This window comes from Sinohyriopsis cumingii, chromosome 12 (genome assembly GCF_028554795.1).
Source record: "Sinohyriopsis cumingii isolate HCF-2022 chromosome 12, ASM2855479v2, whole genome shotgun sequence".
In the NCBI taxonomy this organism is placed as follows: Eukaryota; Metazoa; Mollusca; class Bivalvia; order Unionida; family Unionidae; genus Sinohyriopsis; species Sinohyriopsis cumingii.
Genome location: NC_142972.1, coordinates 27706203 through 27723902, shown reverse-complemented (window position 1 = coordinate 27723902; position 17700 = coordinate 27706203). Strand labels below are relative to the sequence as shown.

General features: G+C 34.2%; 1 protein-coding gene across 1 annotated transcript in view; it reads right to left on the bottom strand.

Annotated features, from left to right (window-relative positions):
- Positions 1–10626, bottom strand: part of LOC149786150 (uncharacterized) — a 51368-nt gene extending 40742 nt beyond the window's left edge. The window contains exons 1-2 of the mRNA XM_089976503.1: positions 10541–10626; positions 454–733 (exon numbers count right to left, since the gene is read on the bottom strand). Coding sequence (XP_089832629.1) covers positions 454–658 — 205 coding nt within the window. The 5' untranslated portion in view covers positions 659–733; positions 10541–10626. The remainder of the gene's footprint in view (positions 1–453; positions 734–10540) is intronic.
- Between the last annotated feature and the right edge of the window lie 7074 nt (positions 10627–17700).

Here is a 17700-nt window from a genome sequence, read left to right as displayed (position 1 = left end):
AGTAAAACTGTGAGTTTATAAGAGAAATAACTCGTATTCGTTTTCAGTGAATTATCATACGCAAGATCATATTATTCACAGTGGCTGAAAGAAGTGCATTTTCAATTCTGGCTCAGAAACGAACGGTCAGTGATGGTCAATCCGATTGTCGGACATCAGAGAAAAAGAAAGTTAATGACATTCGGAGGACAATTAGAATTTCTTAAATCTCATAAAGTTGTAAGGATTCTTTTTTATCAGTTTGTTCCACAAGTGAAGAACAATCTCAGCTTCGAGCTCACGACTAAAAACAAAATGACTGTTGAGATATCAGTTTCGACACAGGCACATACATTCGAAAGTGATTCTATATATTCGTGTTCTGGAAACAATTTTCCTCTTAAACAAGAGCATGTACATATGTACCTATAGTACGACACTGAATATTTTAAGATGAATTGCTTATATACATACCCGTATCTTGTGACGTGCTTGAACCCGGAGAAGAAACAACTCCAGCATTTATTGAATGTATAGGCATCGACTCTTTCCTATCCACCAAAATTATCTTCTGCACAGTTTCCTTCATCAGATCTTCCTCCTCTTTATCCGATGATGAATGTTCTCCACTCTGTCTATCCTCCTGGCGCAGGGACGATGCCGGCCGTGAGATGTTCATGCATTGTAGCGAACGGTGCAGCTTATTCCCAGAATTTGAATGTAAATCCAGTTCTCTTTTTACTTTATACAGTGCCTACAATTGTAAAGAAACTTGCATCGAAATCCAGCGTTCTTTCTGTTTTTTACATTGCCGAGAATCATAAACAACTTGAATAGTGTATAGAATCATAAACTTGAATTGAAATTAACTCTCTTTCTATTGTATACAGTGTCGATAATCATAAAAAAAAATTGAATTTAAACCCATCTCTCTTTATATTGTATACAGTGTCTAGAATCCTAAATTTGAATTGATATCCAGGTCTCTTTCTACTGTATACAATGTCTAGAATCATAAACTTGAATTGATATCCAGGTCTCTTTCTAATTTATACAGTGTCTAGAATCATACATTTTTTTAAAAATCAGTTCTCTTTCTATTGTATACAGTGCTGAGAATCATTAAGAACTTTAATTGAAACCCATCTCTCTTTATATTGTATACAGTGTCTAGAATCATAAACTTTAATTGATATCCAGGTCATTTTATATTGTAGACAGTGTCTAGAATCATAAACTTTAATTGATATCCAGGTCCCTTTATATTGTATACAGTGTCTAGAATCATAAACTTTAATTGATATCCAGGTCTCTTTCTAATTTATACAGTGTCTAGAATCATAAACTTTAATTGATATCCAGGTCCCTTTATATTGTATACAGTGTCTAGAATCATAAACTTTAATTGATATCCAGGTCTCTTTCTAATTTATACAGTGTCTAGAATCATAAACTTTAATTGATATCCAGGTCTCTTTATATTGTATACAGTGTCCAGAATCATAAACTTTAATTGATATCCTGGTCTCTTTATATTGTATACAGTGTCCAGAATCATAAACTTTAATTGATATCCAGGTCTCTTTATATTGCATACAGTGTCTAGAATCCTAAATTTGAATTGATATCCAGGTCTCTTTCTATTGCATACAATGTCTAGAATCATAAACCTGATTTGATATCCAGGTCTCTTTCTAATTTATACAGTGTCTAGAATCATACAATTGTTTTAATTGAAATCAGTTTTCTTTCTATTGTATACAGTGCCGAGAATCATTAAGAACTTTAATTGAAACCCATCTCTCTTTATATTGTATACAGTGTCTAGAATCATAAACTTTAATTGATATCCAGGCCTCTTTCTAATTTATACAGTGTCTAGAATCATAAACTTTAATTGATATCCAGGTCTCTTTCTAATTTATACAGTGTCTAGAATCATAAACTTTAATTGATATCCAGGTCCCTTTATATTGTATACAGTGTCCAGAATCATAAACTTTAATTGATATCCAGGTCTCTTTCTATTGCATACAATGTCTAGAATCATAAACCTGATTTGATATCCAGGTCTCTTTCTAATTTATACAGTGTCTAGAATCATACAATTGTTTTAATTGAAATCAGTTTTCTTTCTATTGTATACAGTGCCGAGAATCATTAAGAACTTTAATTGAAACCCATCTCTCTTTATATTGTATACAGTGTCTAGAATCATAAACTTTAATTGATATCCAGGCCTCTTTCTAATTTATACAGTGTCTAGAATCATAAACTTTAATTGATATCCAGGTCTCTTTCTAATTTATACAGTGTCTAGAATCATAAACTTTAATTGATATCCAGGTCCCTTTATATTGTATACAGTGTCCAGAATCATAAACTTTAATTGATATCCAGGTCTCTTTCTACCGCATACATTATCTAAATCCATAAGCTTGAATCGAAATACAGCTTTCTTTTTATTCTATACAGTGTCTAGAATCATAAACTTAAATTGAAATCCAGCTCTGTGTTATTATATTGAAAAGAAAAATAATCAACTCGAATTAAATGAAGGATTTTACAGTTCCCAGGACACCCATACGCGTCTATTTACTTTGGGTTAAAGTATGGATTCTACAAATTCCAGAATACCCATACACGCCTCTTTACTTTGAATTAAAGTGTGGATTTTGCAGTTCCAAAGACACATATTCACGTCTATTTGCTTTGGATAAAATTATGGATTTTACAGATTCTGTGACACCCATACACGTCTATTTGCTTTGGATAAAATTATGGATTTTACAGATCCTGTGACACCCATACACGTCTATTTTCTTTGGATGCTAGACCATCCCCTCGGTGATGACTAAACTAAAACAAAAAGAAAGCGAAAATGAAAAGCCAAAAGTCCAAAAGAATATAGTCAGTAATGCATTGGAAGACCTAAAGTAACCTCATATAGGTTCTCGCGGACCATATATATAGATTATTTCACAATATGTGGTTTATCGTTATAGTTGCGGAAATACGGGTATGTTGTACATTGGTTTTTATCATTGATGGAAATTTTCATATTCTTAAACACAATTTCTTTCGAAATTCTTGCATTTGATGCTAAAATTTTCTTTACGAATGTTTTGGTATTTAAACAAAATGTGCTGGCTGTAGCGATGAACTACAGAAGAGTACTAATTCAATTGTCTTTATTACTATTATATATCTCCTTCGTGATTTTTCTTGATTGTTATTCCTTAATTGCGCATAAAAATACATAGTTTTGATTTTCGCTAAATGTGTGTACGATACTTATGTTGTTATTCAAGTCCTGCAACTAGATAGGACCTCGATGACGATGATAAGTACTAACTCGATGACAATGATAAGTACTAATTCGATTACGATGATAAGTACTAACTCGATGACAATGATAAGTACTAACTCGATGACAATGATAAGTACTAACTCGATGACAATGATAAGTACTAACTCGATGACAATGATAAGTACTAAATGCAGGTCATTCCGGTCCTGACCAACACATTAAACTAGGTGTTTCCCAGCGGTCTATAATAGATCTTCTATTAATTCTTATATATATATATATATATATATATATATATATATATATATATATATATATATATATATATATATATATATATCTATTTGAGGGTGGGTGTGTCTGATGATATCAATGACATTAGGCATTGTAGATGATATGTGCTTTAGTTGAAGATTCATGCAAGGATACTAAGGGGTCAAAAGAGATAATCTAAATAAAATATACCTCTGGGCAGGCAGATATTGCTTGGTAAATTTTGCCTAATCAAAACCATAAGAATAATGGAAGGTTTCCCTCAGCTTCATCCACCCTTGTTTATAGACAAAATACCTATTCAGGGCGTTATATGGCACACGAATCTTCCTGTACATTTTGATAGCTATGGCCAATGGCGCAATCATATAACACAAACAGCTAAAACGAAATGGCAAAAATGAACGTTCTGCAATGATTCAGATTGAAATTAGAGAGAGAATTATTGTAAAGACTTTATATGGCTTTCATTAGCCCTATTTTAGAATATGTTGAGTCTGAGTGGGATAACGGTACTATATACGGAAAAGAGGAAATAGAGACAATACAAACAAAGGTAGGGAGGGTTTATTGTTTACGGGTGAAACAAAAAAAACTGCTTTGGCTGAGAGAAAAAAGAAACCCCCAAGGGAAACTTAGTGGGAAACGGTAGCTACTAGACACTATAAGTAATAAATGGTACTTTCATCAAAAATGGTTCATAATAGTACATTGTCTTAAATCTGTAACAAGCCAAATTACTCTTTATTCTAAAAACTAGCAGTCGGATATACTATACAAAATATTTTACAAATTTTGTATCTCATACTGTGACATATTTTATAAACTTTGCAAAATAACTTATCTACTTTATAATACTATTTTAATTCAAATATCCTATAACTTTTTTTAGATGTTTTACATTTTATACCTTTGATTTAACTCTATTTATACGATATATTATTTATGTATAAGATTTTTTAAATAAACTTAATAAGATATTATACAAACATGGGCGTCCGTCGCGGAGGGGGAACGCCTCCCACCCCACGAATATATATATATATATATATATATATATATATATATATATATATATATATATATATATATATATATATCAGCCTGTTCCCTTTGATTTTGACTTTGCACCCCCACGCCAAACAATTGGCTTTGTGGACGCCCATGCTTATAAACTATTATAAGATATTTCATAAGGTTAATACGATGTCTTGTAAATAATATTTTATAAACAATTAATTCAAATTTCATGAATGTGTATAAACTATTTCATAAAATTATACAATATCTGATAAATTATATAAGATATGGTATAAGGTTTCTAACATCGTATTTAAAATTGTACATAATGAATAGCAAGCTGGTACGTCCTACGACCGCAATACTACCTAGCAAACGTACCCAAACAGTTTTACTGTGCTTATATTATCATTTGTATCCTTCTGTATCAGTTAATCAGCATGTGGTGTATTTTTCACGGTGACTAATTTGAATTTCTGATCATTACACCGCCAGAGTGCTGGATATTAGAGGTGGGCGGTATTACTGATATACCGTTTTATCGCGGATTTTTTTCAGGTGGTACTTACCACAGTACTTTTTTCACTTTATCGGCACGTCGGAAGTTTTCGTCAGTAAGTAATGTACGGATATTCCCGAGGAATCTTGCTACAACTTTAACAATATTATCATGTTAATGTTATTCATGACAAAATAGTTCAAGAATTATCTTTTGTTAACAAAACGGTTACATATATTACAAAATTAATGGTGAATAGTACAAATAGAATTATATTTGTCTTTCTTTAATCACATGTTTGACACATGTCACCTATGTCAACGCCGTGGCGAAATGGAATATTGTGAAACATATTCTGTCCAAATCCAACTTTAGGGATAATTTTGGAATAAATAAATAAATAAATAAATAAATAAATAACATTCATGATTTAGTTATTTACGAGCGAAAGTGAATGTATTAAATATATGTATTCCTTTGTAAGAGTGCGAATCATTATACGATTTTTAGCAGCGCACTTGTTTCCAATCTAAACTTTACGTAATTGTACAATTCTACTAAATATTATATTTACGTTCAGATATACCTCTGTGTATCGCGGTAAAAATTTGTAGCGGTACCCAGCTCTTCTAAATATTATGAAATGACCTCAGAAGAGAGGCGATCCAAAGAGATAATTCCTCTTACCGCGGCAACTGAGAAATTCAATGACTCTTGGTAGTAACTTATCAAAGAAAAAAAAGAAAAAACAGGATTATTAGGTACAAACAAGAATTAAAAATCAAAACTTCAACATTAAAATTTATACATTTAATAAAGATGCGTACATCCCCGAGTTGTAGTAAATCCATTAAATAATTATGATTTATGTTATTCTTATGTTATATTACAATGCATATTTTTAGTTAACCACAACCCTCGTAAACTTTATCTGTATGCCCCATATCTAGAAAAAGCCCTTTTTGAATTTTAAGTGCTACTGATCTAAGAACCCATACTGAAACAAAATTCGCGATCTGGGCGCCCTATAAGTTACATTGCAATTTTATCGAAGACCGCCAGTTATGTCACCAATTTTGCTTCGATTGTTTAAATTATGAAGCAGACGATGTGTAAACATTGTGCTCGGCAGGATTTTGCAAAAATCCCATAAAAATGGATTAGAATTGGCATGAATGGGATTTGATCACTTAGGTAACTTTGTACCCGTAAAGGAAATCTACGATTTTGTTTACCGTGAATAGCGTTATACTTCAACTTAGGTCAGTTCTTACCCGTAAAGGAAATCTACGATTTTTTTTTTTACCGTGAATAGCGTTGTACTTCAACTTTTTAATATCCACGGCTATGTGAACTTGATGGCATTATGTTTACACACATGTAATTTAGATAGTATGCATGGTGACTGAACAAAAATGCCGCGGTAATAAGCATACCACAGTAATAGGACGCGACACTATATAAAGTTAACAACATATCTGATAATGTATGAGATGTTTTATAATGTTTATAAGATATCGTACACAGATATAAGATGTAAGGCTTTTGGAATAAACAAAATTTGGCTAGCTATAAACTTATCTTCATGTCTCCTAAACTATGCAAAATATCTTCATGTCTCCTAAACTATGCAAAATGTCTTCATGTCTTCTAAACTATGCAAAATGTCTTCATGTCTCCTAAACTATGCAAAATATCTTCATGTCTCCTAAACTATGCAAAATGCCTTCATGTCTCCTAAACTATGCAAAATGTCTTCATGTCTTCTAAACTATGCAAAATGTATTCATGTCTTTCTAAACTGTGCAAAATGTATTCATGTCTCCTAAACTATGCAAAATGTCTTCATGTCTCCTAAACTATGCAAAATATCTTCATGTCTCCTAAACTATGCAAAATGCCTTCATGTCTCCTAAACTATGCAAAATGTCTTCATGTCTTCTAAACTAAGCAAAATGTATTCATGTCTTTCTAAACTATGCAAAATGTATTCATGTCTCCTAAACTATGCAAAATATCTTCATGTCTTCTAAACTATGCAAAATGTATTCATGTCTTTCTAAACTATGCAAAATGTCTTCATGTCTCCTAAACTATGCAAAATATCTTCATGTCTCCTAAACTATGCAAAATGCCTTCATGTCTTTCTAAACTATGCAAAATGTATTCATGTCTCCTAAACTATGCAAAATATCTTCATGTCTCCTAAACTATGCAAAATGCCTTCATGTCTTCTAAACTATGCAAAATGTTTTTTTTTTTAAATTAAGATGTCTCATCAACAAATCAAAATGTCCTATCAACTTATTAGGTCCCCATAATTATGTAAAATGCCCTAACGAAAGTAGTAGATATCTCCTATATATTACTTTTTTATCTTTATTCTCAAACACATTTTTTTGCATTATCTTAAACTTTTTCTTAGATGTGATCTTGCGACGAAACAATATCGTGCATTTCAATAATTTTTCTTAATAATTTCTAGAGGCAATATGATTGGTTTGGAACGTTTATTTCGATTGCGTCACAGCTGGTACATAAAGTAGATTCAATGTCCCAGGTCACGCAATGAATGTGATTGGTCAAAGTTAATCAAACTTGAACTCATGAGAGAGAGAGAGAGAGAGAGAGAGCATGCGTTGACGTTTGCAAAACTCAATACATTAGCTTGTTGTCTGTTCATTGCATCACTGTGGGTCCCAGAGAGGGTCAAAGGTCATACTTGACATTATTTCATGTATTATACATGATTAAATGATTCACTATACTATATTGATACAATCATTGCAAGAATACGCACGTTAAATGTAAAGCATATAGGCTTATGACCTCAGGTTATTATCACTGTGGTAGTTTGGGAGTGAAGCTTAAGAGCTACAAATTCAAAGACAGTTTATGAGCTGTCACCAAACTACATTTTTTGTGTGGTGCCAGCCTCAACACACTTATCAAAACTATCTGAAATCATATATATGGTCAAAACAATGTTTTAGGACGACTTTATAACGTTGGTTTACGAGCACACAGCTTAAAAGCAAGAACATGAAGAATATGTTTGAAACGTGTATGATGATGATCATCATCATTATCATCTCCTAATTTATAACATTAATAACAACAAAGAGAAATGGCACATATACCTAGGTGATAAAAACATAACGTAAAACGACATATAAATCACAAATCCGTGAATGTTTGATTTATATGATCCGTCATATCATATTAGCGTTACCTGGCTAGGAATGGTCACAATAATTCTGCGATCGCTACAGACCTCTCCCTCGTAAGGAGGAAGACGATATTGTCATACCGACCGGGTAAGTCGTGAAACTAGGTATATCGCAATGGATCGAACAATGCAAACAATCTGCAAGGTATTAAACTCCAATTTTAAGATCCATTCAGTATACCCGACGCTGACACGTGGTATGGTTTCCTAATCATGATGGTGTTATCTATAGACAAAACACCTAATCATTTATTCTCCACCTCGACATATATGTGAGGTGCAAAATATAATTTTAAAGAATGAAAATAAGAATACATATCAAAAGTAATTAAAATTAAATTACGATATAATCAAAACCGTGATGTCATATTACCCATGAAATAACCCAGCGGGATAAGGTTTAGCTAATTAATTCATGTTACATCGTTTTTATAGTTATCTTGTCCTGCAGATCAAAATTAAGCTCATATAAATTTACATAGACTTCGGGGTCATTCAGTTTACGTCTGTTGGGGGATTCGATACCCAGAAAGTGCTGAACAGATTTTTCGTTAGCTATATCATGATGATGTGTTCCAAGTAGAATATCGAAGTTACTAATAATATGCGACCAAAATAGAATTCTCATTCTATGTGTTATTGAAGAAGACGTTTGAATATGAGCAAAAACGTCAGTGTTAGGATCATTGTAATGTTAGCAGTCATAAACTGTATGGAGTGACCAGAAACCTGGCTAAATATTTTACCAGTTTAAGCTCTTTGTTTGACTATGGTATTTGCCATAAAATTTTGTGATATGTATTTTATAATGTTTGAACGACTGAAGCAGAAAAATATGTGTTTGAATTAATTATTCTCGCATTCTGAAAAATATCTCTCTCTCTCTCTCTCTCTCTCTCTCTCTCTCTCTCTATATATATATATATATATATATATATATATATATATCTATATATATATATATATATATATATATATATATATATATATATATATATATATATATATATATATATATATATATATATATATATATATATATATATATATATATATATATATATATATATATATATATATATATATATATGGATTAAATCCCTTTTGATACATACGGTCATTCCTACAAATGAACGTGTACAATCTCAAAACAATTTTTTTTTAAAAGATAACATAGCCTCAGGTATAGGCACAGTTCTAATTTACAAAGGAAATTGAGCTTTCTTTGATCAGTTTTGGCAAGAACTCTGTTTAGACCAAGCATGCTTCGTTCATTCTATATCTGGTCTTATGCGCGAATTTATGAATTTGCTTCACTAATTGATGCTGAGATAAATCGAAGTTTGGAATGTCTCTCGATCCAGTCTTTTACCTCACTTTGCGCCCACTAAATGCTGCTGGAGTAATGACTTTTTTAATTATTTTGGCCTTCGACAGCTAAGGGGTTTTATTTACATTCAGTATTCCTCTTTCCAGCAAGGGACAAAAGTGATTTTGTTTTCCATCTGGAACATGCCTTCTTTCAACTTTTGATACTCAGCTCGTGTCAGAATTCATAAAATACCTCACTGTTCGGTAGATCGGGAAATCAGTATATTGTTTGGGACAATTTTCAACTTGAAATTTTAATCTTTTTCTGTCTGTTATGTTTTAAAATAGTGATATAATTTTAGTCTCATTGATTTTTAAATTCTAGATGGCCAAATACAAGTATACGATGTTACATATAAATGAGCGATTTGTCGCTGTGTGATTGATATCATCAGCTAATTATGGTTTCCTGAAAGAAATCTACTCTACAGTTATCCCTAACTCATAATCTTCCAGGAACTTTGACAGACTGAATATTCCAGCCAGAGAAAAAAAGATTGCAGATCAGCTAGGTGAACACCTTGTCTAATTCCTACGGGTTCAGGTTTAATGCTATTTGTATAGCAAGAGCTATAGATTTTATATTATCGTCTATTTATTTAGGTAAGAGTTTGCTAGTAATTTAAACTGGGAATGCTTTATTAAACGTTCATCATGTCATACTTATATATATTATTTAACAAAGCATACACACTAATGATTTTCTATTCGTCGGACATTCATATCACTCTTTTAAATTTCAGTTAAATCTGAGTCTTATTTTCGGTTCTATTGTAAGTACTGTGTATTTTTGTAGTATATAATACGAAACACAACAAAAATCAAGCTATCAGTAAGAAATAAATACGAATAAATTTACCTTTTTATGAAATATTGATCAATTCAGTACTGTGATCGACCCAGACAGTGAAACTATGTTGGGTGGCATGCACGGTAACTCGTGACGTCATACACACGACAATGAAATGACGTATGCCATGCTGAGGCTTCAGCTGGATCCTTCACAATATGGTTTAATACGTTATCAGTCTTATCTTTTACTATATGATAGGTTTATCGTTAAATTACATATCAGCCGAGCAGCGGGGAGGGTGAACAGACCAATTTTGGAGCAAGTCTTTTTTGAAAATAAAGCTTCATACAAAAAATATGAAAATACAAAGTTAATAACGTCAAAGCGAAGCCTCTAACTGACCGAGATTGTTTCTAGTTGGGTATGCTCATTTTGTTACTTTATCGTTTGCCGCTCGTGTTTTCACATTTATATGTTTGTTCATTTACCCACCCGGACACTCATTTTTGGTCGCACCCTCTCTGATTCTGTAGTGTGTGAGTAATTAAATTATTATTATATCAATAATGGAATCTCACACAGTTAGGTTAGCTCGAGAACGACTAGAGGCAATTAAGAAATATATCCCTGTTCGTGATGCTGTCAAACAGTAACTACAAAAGCGTCAGGAGTCTCGGGTGGAATTTGCAGAAGGTACAGAACAGTTATTTAAACCAGTTGTCTAGCCAATAAAAAATTGTTACAGCAACTGGGGCTGCTCAAAAAGATCTTGAGACATTAGATGGCCGCTATCGCTTAACCGGCTTGAAGCAGCTGTTCCGTTTTTTAGTGCCGTTTTCATGATATTTGTGCTTGTTGCCTGTTTTCATCTTCGTTCTTGTGTTCATTATGTATTGGCTGTTAAATTCGTATGTGTTGCTTCATCTCCTTGTTTTGGAAACGAGAACAATTAGACTTTTTCTCAGCTGTCTTGCTCCACTGTTTTTGAACAAAACGCCATCACGTGATACTCGCCAGTCAACCCGTTTAACTGGGACTACTTTCATCATTACCTAAATGTAAACAGAAGCAAAAAAAAAAAAAAAAAACAGAGCTGGTCGGCGTAAAACAGGAAGAAGAAATCCAGTTACCACCCTTATTTCGGCTCAACAATTTAAAAAAATTCGACCGTTAATTTAGATAACCTAATACAAATCCCTATTAATTCGTCAACCTTTGTGTCAACTATCCAAGAAATACCTCTACGCATTACATTATTCAATGCCCAGTCAGTAGGACCACCGGAAAAGCACACAGAAATAGTTAATTTTATCAACGACCAAAATGTTGACATATTTTTCCTGACAGAAACATGGCTAAAAACATCAGGCGATGAACCCAAGTGTGCGGATCTAACACCCACTGATTACTCTATCAAGTCGTTCCCCCGTAATTCTCGCGGAGGTGGAATTGCTGTCATCACAAAGAACTCCATGATAAAACGTCTTAACTACACCACAACATTCAATTTCGACCACACATCATTTGAACTAGTCCAAACCACACTCACACTGGAGCACCATTTTTTCTTCCTATACCGCCCTCCTCCTAGTAGACAAAACAAGCTGGCTGACTCTCTCTTTTTTGGAGCAGTTTCCGAATCTCCTGGACTATGGAAATTCGATAGGTGGCAACCTGATTATTCTTGGAGATTTCAACTTTCACTTTGACTGTCCCGGAAACTCAAATACATCAAAACTCATAGATTCCATTAATGTTTTCAACCTCAAACAGTCAGTTAACCAACCCACCCATAAACATGGTCACATTTTAGACTGGATTCTTCATAGACCTGATGATAACATCCTCCCTGGTATTCCATGACCTTGCATCTGATCACCTCTGCATTATATGCCATCTTGACGTATCAGTCCCTAACCCTCTACCTTTATCTACTACTAAGAGAAACATCCGTATGATAAATAGAACCAAACTAATGCACGACATCCAAGCTAACCTAACAACTTGCTTACCTCCTACCGCAGAACAACTCGATAACTGTCTGCGTTCATTGCTTGACAAACATGCCCCAGCTACCAAGTGCAGAGTATCAATTCAAAAGTGTTCTCCATGGTATAGCAGTGTTAGGGACCAGCTTCGCACTGCTAAAAGAGACCGCCGTAAAGCTGAGAGGCTCTGGCTTTCCACCAGACTCACTATTCATAAGCAAATCTACGAAGTCGCTAAGAAGAATGTCACAAATATAGTCCATGCAGCGAAATCAGCCCACTACACTACTAAGATCATGGAAAGGTCCAGCTGCAAAAAGCTCTTCGAGATTACTAACAAGCTAATGTCAAGGAACAAATCAACACCACTTCCAACTATCTTCTCTCCAGTCGACCTTCCGGACATGTTTGCAAATTTCTTCCGTGACAAAGTACAAACCATTAGAGATAAGCTTGACACACTAATTTCAATTGACTCGTCGTCACCATACAGTTGGGATACAGAATTTGAGCGGCAACCATTAGCAGCATTTGAACCTGCCTCTATGGATTTTGTACGTACAATCCTGATGAAGAGTGCACCAAAGTCATGTGAACTTGATCCAATTCCAACATCACTGCTGCTTGAGTGCTTATATCCAGTATTGCCTTCACTAACTGATGTTATTAATACCTCTCTCTCATCTGGGGAATTCCCATCATTTTTCAAAACTGCCATTGTAAAGCCTCTGCTGAAGAAACCAACACTAGACCATAACGATTTAAAGAACTACTGCCCAGTTTCTAATCTCCCATTCATATCAAAAATCATAGTAAAGGTTGTTCTATCCCAGCTTGTATTTCATCTAAATTCAAACAGTCTTTTTAGCAATGTACAATCTGCATATCACCCTTACCACAGTACTGAAACTACTCTTCTAAAAGTAGTTAATGACATTCTCTCTGCGTTGGATAGCGGAAAAAGTACAGTCCTCACCCTCCTTGATTTGTTTGAAGCATTTGACACAATAGACCATGATATATTACTTCACCGTCTCCAGCATGTATTTGGCATTCATGATACAGCCTTACTGTGGTTCAAGTCCTACTTGGTCAACAGGACACATATTGTATCTGCAAATGGAATACACTCCAGCCCAGTTGATCTATGTTGTGGTGTTCCACAGGGGTCTGTTCTTGGACCTGTTCTCTTCATTGTGTACACTCAGCCGCTCTCAAGTGTCATATATCATCATCCAGTGTCTCGCCAATTGTACGCTGATGACACCCAAATATACAAATCTAGCCAGCCAGCTGAAGTTGATGCTACCATCCAAGGTGTAGAGAGGTGCATTCCTGATGTGAAATCATGGATGACATGTAACAAGCTCAGATGAATGATGATAAAACTGAGGCCATTCTGATCACAACACAAAGACTTTCTCATTCACTTCCTTTACCTCAAACAATAAATATCAGCAACACCAACATTAAATTCACACAATAAGTACGAAACCTAGGTGTTACTCTGGACAGTACTCTCACATTGCACCAACATGTCATGAACATATGCAAGTCTGCATATCTTGAGCTGAGACGCAACAGCTCAATTCGCAAATATCTTTCAGTTGATGCCACTAAAACACTTGTATGTTCATTAGTACTTTCAAGACTGGACTATTGTAACTCAATTATGTCTGGTTCATCTCAATATCTACTCCAGAAACTTCAAAAAGTTCAAAACACAGCTGCTCGGATCATACTTAGAGTACCACGATCAGAGCACACCTCCCCGCTGCTCTGTACCCTACACTGGCTATCCATTCGATCCAGAATCAAACACAAAATTTGTTCTCTGTGCGACATTTCACTGTCCGACTCTAGTCCAACATATCTATCCAACCTCACCCATGTGTACACACCAGCAAGATACTTACGCTCCTCTTCTGACAATCGTATACTCATTATTCCCACTATGAAAACAAAGTCATATGGACAGCGTTCTTTTGCATACCAGGGCCCAGCAACGTGGAATGAATTGCCCGCTGAACTTAGACACAAAGACACAGTGATCATATTCAAGAGGGCTCTCAAAACTCACTTATTTTGACTGCAAGAACAAACTTAAAGATCTAATAATGTTTTCCACCTGAAATATCCTCAGCATGCTTTTCATTTTTTAATGTTTTTTCTAATTTCATGGTGTTTGTTTTTGTAATAATATTATTATATGTTTTTTATCTATAGGTGTTGTCTAATGTTGTAAAGCGCTTAGAGCTTCTAAAGATTAGGCGCTATACAAAGTCCTCATTATTATTATTATTATTATTATTATCCGTGACAAATGTGACACTGTCCGTCTTCACACTGGAAGTATTGTTACATTAAATAAAAATTCCAAACCAGGAATGTTGACTGGATAATGACTGTATAATGAACGAGCGTAACCTGTGACCGCAGTTATTTATGCAATATATGCGCTGAATAATAAACCTAGCGGTCATTAGCTCAAACCATTGAAATTTTCAACGCTGAATTGGGTAGCAGAGCGAATTACAGAACGTTTCACAAGCGTGATATGTGGAAACCGTTTAATGGATCTAAGACGTAACAAATTAAATGAGTGGGCAGAAATAGTTTAAGATACCGAAGCGTGTATTAAAGATGTTGCTGAACTGGGAAAGAAACTGAAATTTCCAATAATACTAAAAACAATAACCGGAGAGATTTTGTACGAATCGAAATATAAATCGAAAGGAGCTCCGATTTAGATTATTATCATAATGTGCATGCCTTGATTTCGGCTATAATAATATTTCCACGAAGTTGAACTGTTAAGTTCTATAACGGTGATATGTTTGATTTTATCAGAAATATCAGTAAAAGCGATCCTGTCCTTGTGGGGGTGTTTCAAAGTTCCGATGATGGAAACTATGATCAAGTTGTACGACCTAATGGAGATATTTATCGTATAGAATCTCTCCATGAAGAAATGAACAATCTTGCGTTATAATATACCCATGACAATGCTGAACAATGACTGGATTGGTTTATATCGAGTTATTCGAATTTGCACCGAAAAACATCATCAGATTATCACTATTTGGTTTAGAAAACATTTTTCAGAAACACACTGGGCTCCAATAGTTTTATGACGATATATGCTTAATGTTAAAATATTTATATCGTTAGTGAAGCAATTATAACATATCGTCCGCAGAAACAAGTTTGGTTACCACAACAAAAGACATATTCTGATGATGAAAATCCTGATATAACTGATTTTGAAAATAAAATAGCAAAAGATCCTGACACAAAAATAATTTGTAAATTTACACAAGGAGGATCATATGATCATAAATAACATTGTATAAGATTAACTATCGATGATGCTGAACTTGATTTTATGATTAATGATATAACGGAGAGAAACACATTTATAAGTCGAAGTAATGTTAAATTATCCGACAGAACTAAATTAGAAACAATCGTGAGTTACACTGATGGTGAGTCATCGCAGTTTACTCATTTAAGATCTTCAATGCTCTCGTACGTTTCGATAAATTTATTATCGATGATAAACAGATTTCCTGATACCGCGGTTAAAGTCGCCACGGATTCCTTTTATATCGATAAAAATATACACGATTACTAGAGTAACTACATATCGGCGCTGATGCATCATGGGGCGAATAGAAAATAAAACAAGAAAAGATATTCTGTTATTCTGAATCTGCTAACGTTGAAATAAAAAATATTTATTACAAAAGTAATAAAATATCAAAATTGTCATCAGCACTATCGGTATATGATCCTGTGACCAGACATAAGACTGTTTATTTTAACTGGCCGGATAGTTCCGGTAAAACAACACGTGTGATCGAATTATTTCGTCGGAGTTCTTCAAACTCTGTTGATATAATTGTGTTAACCCCTTCACATAGACTCTCCATAGAAATGAACGAACGAGGAGTTAAATCTCATACTTGTCACAGCTTCTTTCGATGGAGGGGTAGATACATGGACTCCTGAACGAATGGGCGAGAAATATATTCCAAAGATTATTATCTGGGATGAAATATGCATAGTGTCCCTAGAAACATTACTAATTGTTCTTGATTGGTTACTGACAAAAAATACTGATGTGATAATGTGTGGTGATCATGGTCAACCACCACCTTTTGTTGGATTGTCTCCACATAAATGGCTGGAAAAGTTCGTAGATTATTATGAGGAGATGACTGAAGATTGTAAAGCACTTGATCCAGAATTAAGAGAGCTTAAGAAATTAATCAGACTACAACCACATAAAATTCAGTGTGAAATAATGCGTGAAGTAATTTCAGAAACTACTATGGATGATTTTCTGCAAGTGTGGAGACCAGATGATTTGATAGTTGCAAGTAGAAAGATTGTCTGTGATACACTTCAACAACAACTATTTCTGTTACATAAATGAAAATTTTCATATCTACCTGTACCATTGTGTTGTCGCCCAGCAGATACTCGACAGCAAAATATCGACGTTGAAATTCCAGGTTGCGGTGATAAACAAAATCTCGTGTTAAATGGTATTGTTTTAGATCCAGTGAGTGTTTTTGAGAGCGCGTTAACGATGGACAAAACTCCACGTACACTAGGATATGCTATAACAATTCATTCGTTACAAGGATAAACTATTTCGGAATCTGATATTTGGATTGTTGATGATCGTATTGAATGGTCAAACTTAATTTATCTCGCAGTGTCTCGAGTCAGAAGAATATATCGGCTGCGAAGGGTTATTGTAGACTTCACAGAAAATAATAATAAAACTGCTTGCAATGGCGGCGATGAAATAAGGAAAGCATTAGCTAGTTATAAACAATGTGACAAAAACAAATAAGCGCAACTTTTATCTCGACGCTGAATTTATCATGACATTGAAACAACAACAGAATAATCTATGTGCGTGCTGTAACACAGTAATGTCGTGGCAGTATTTAAATAATAATCCAAGACAGTTTACCGTAGAAAGGATTAATATTATTCTTGATCACACACGTGAAAATGAGATGCTGACCTGTCTTGAATGTAATCGACGTCGACGCGCCAGTTCACAAAAGTGAATGCGGTGGTAATTGTGTGTCTTCAGGAATTACTGGTAATTGTTCACGTACAAATCCACGTTGAGGAGCAGTTGAATCTAATCTGTAGATTGCAGGTCTACCCGTGGATCTTACCATACTGGAAATTGTATGTGTCATCACACTCCAGTTA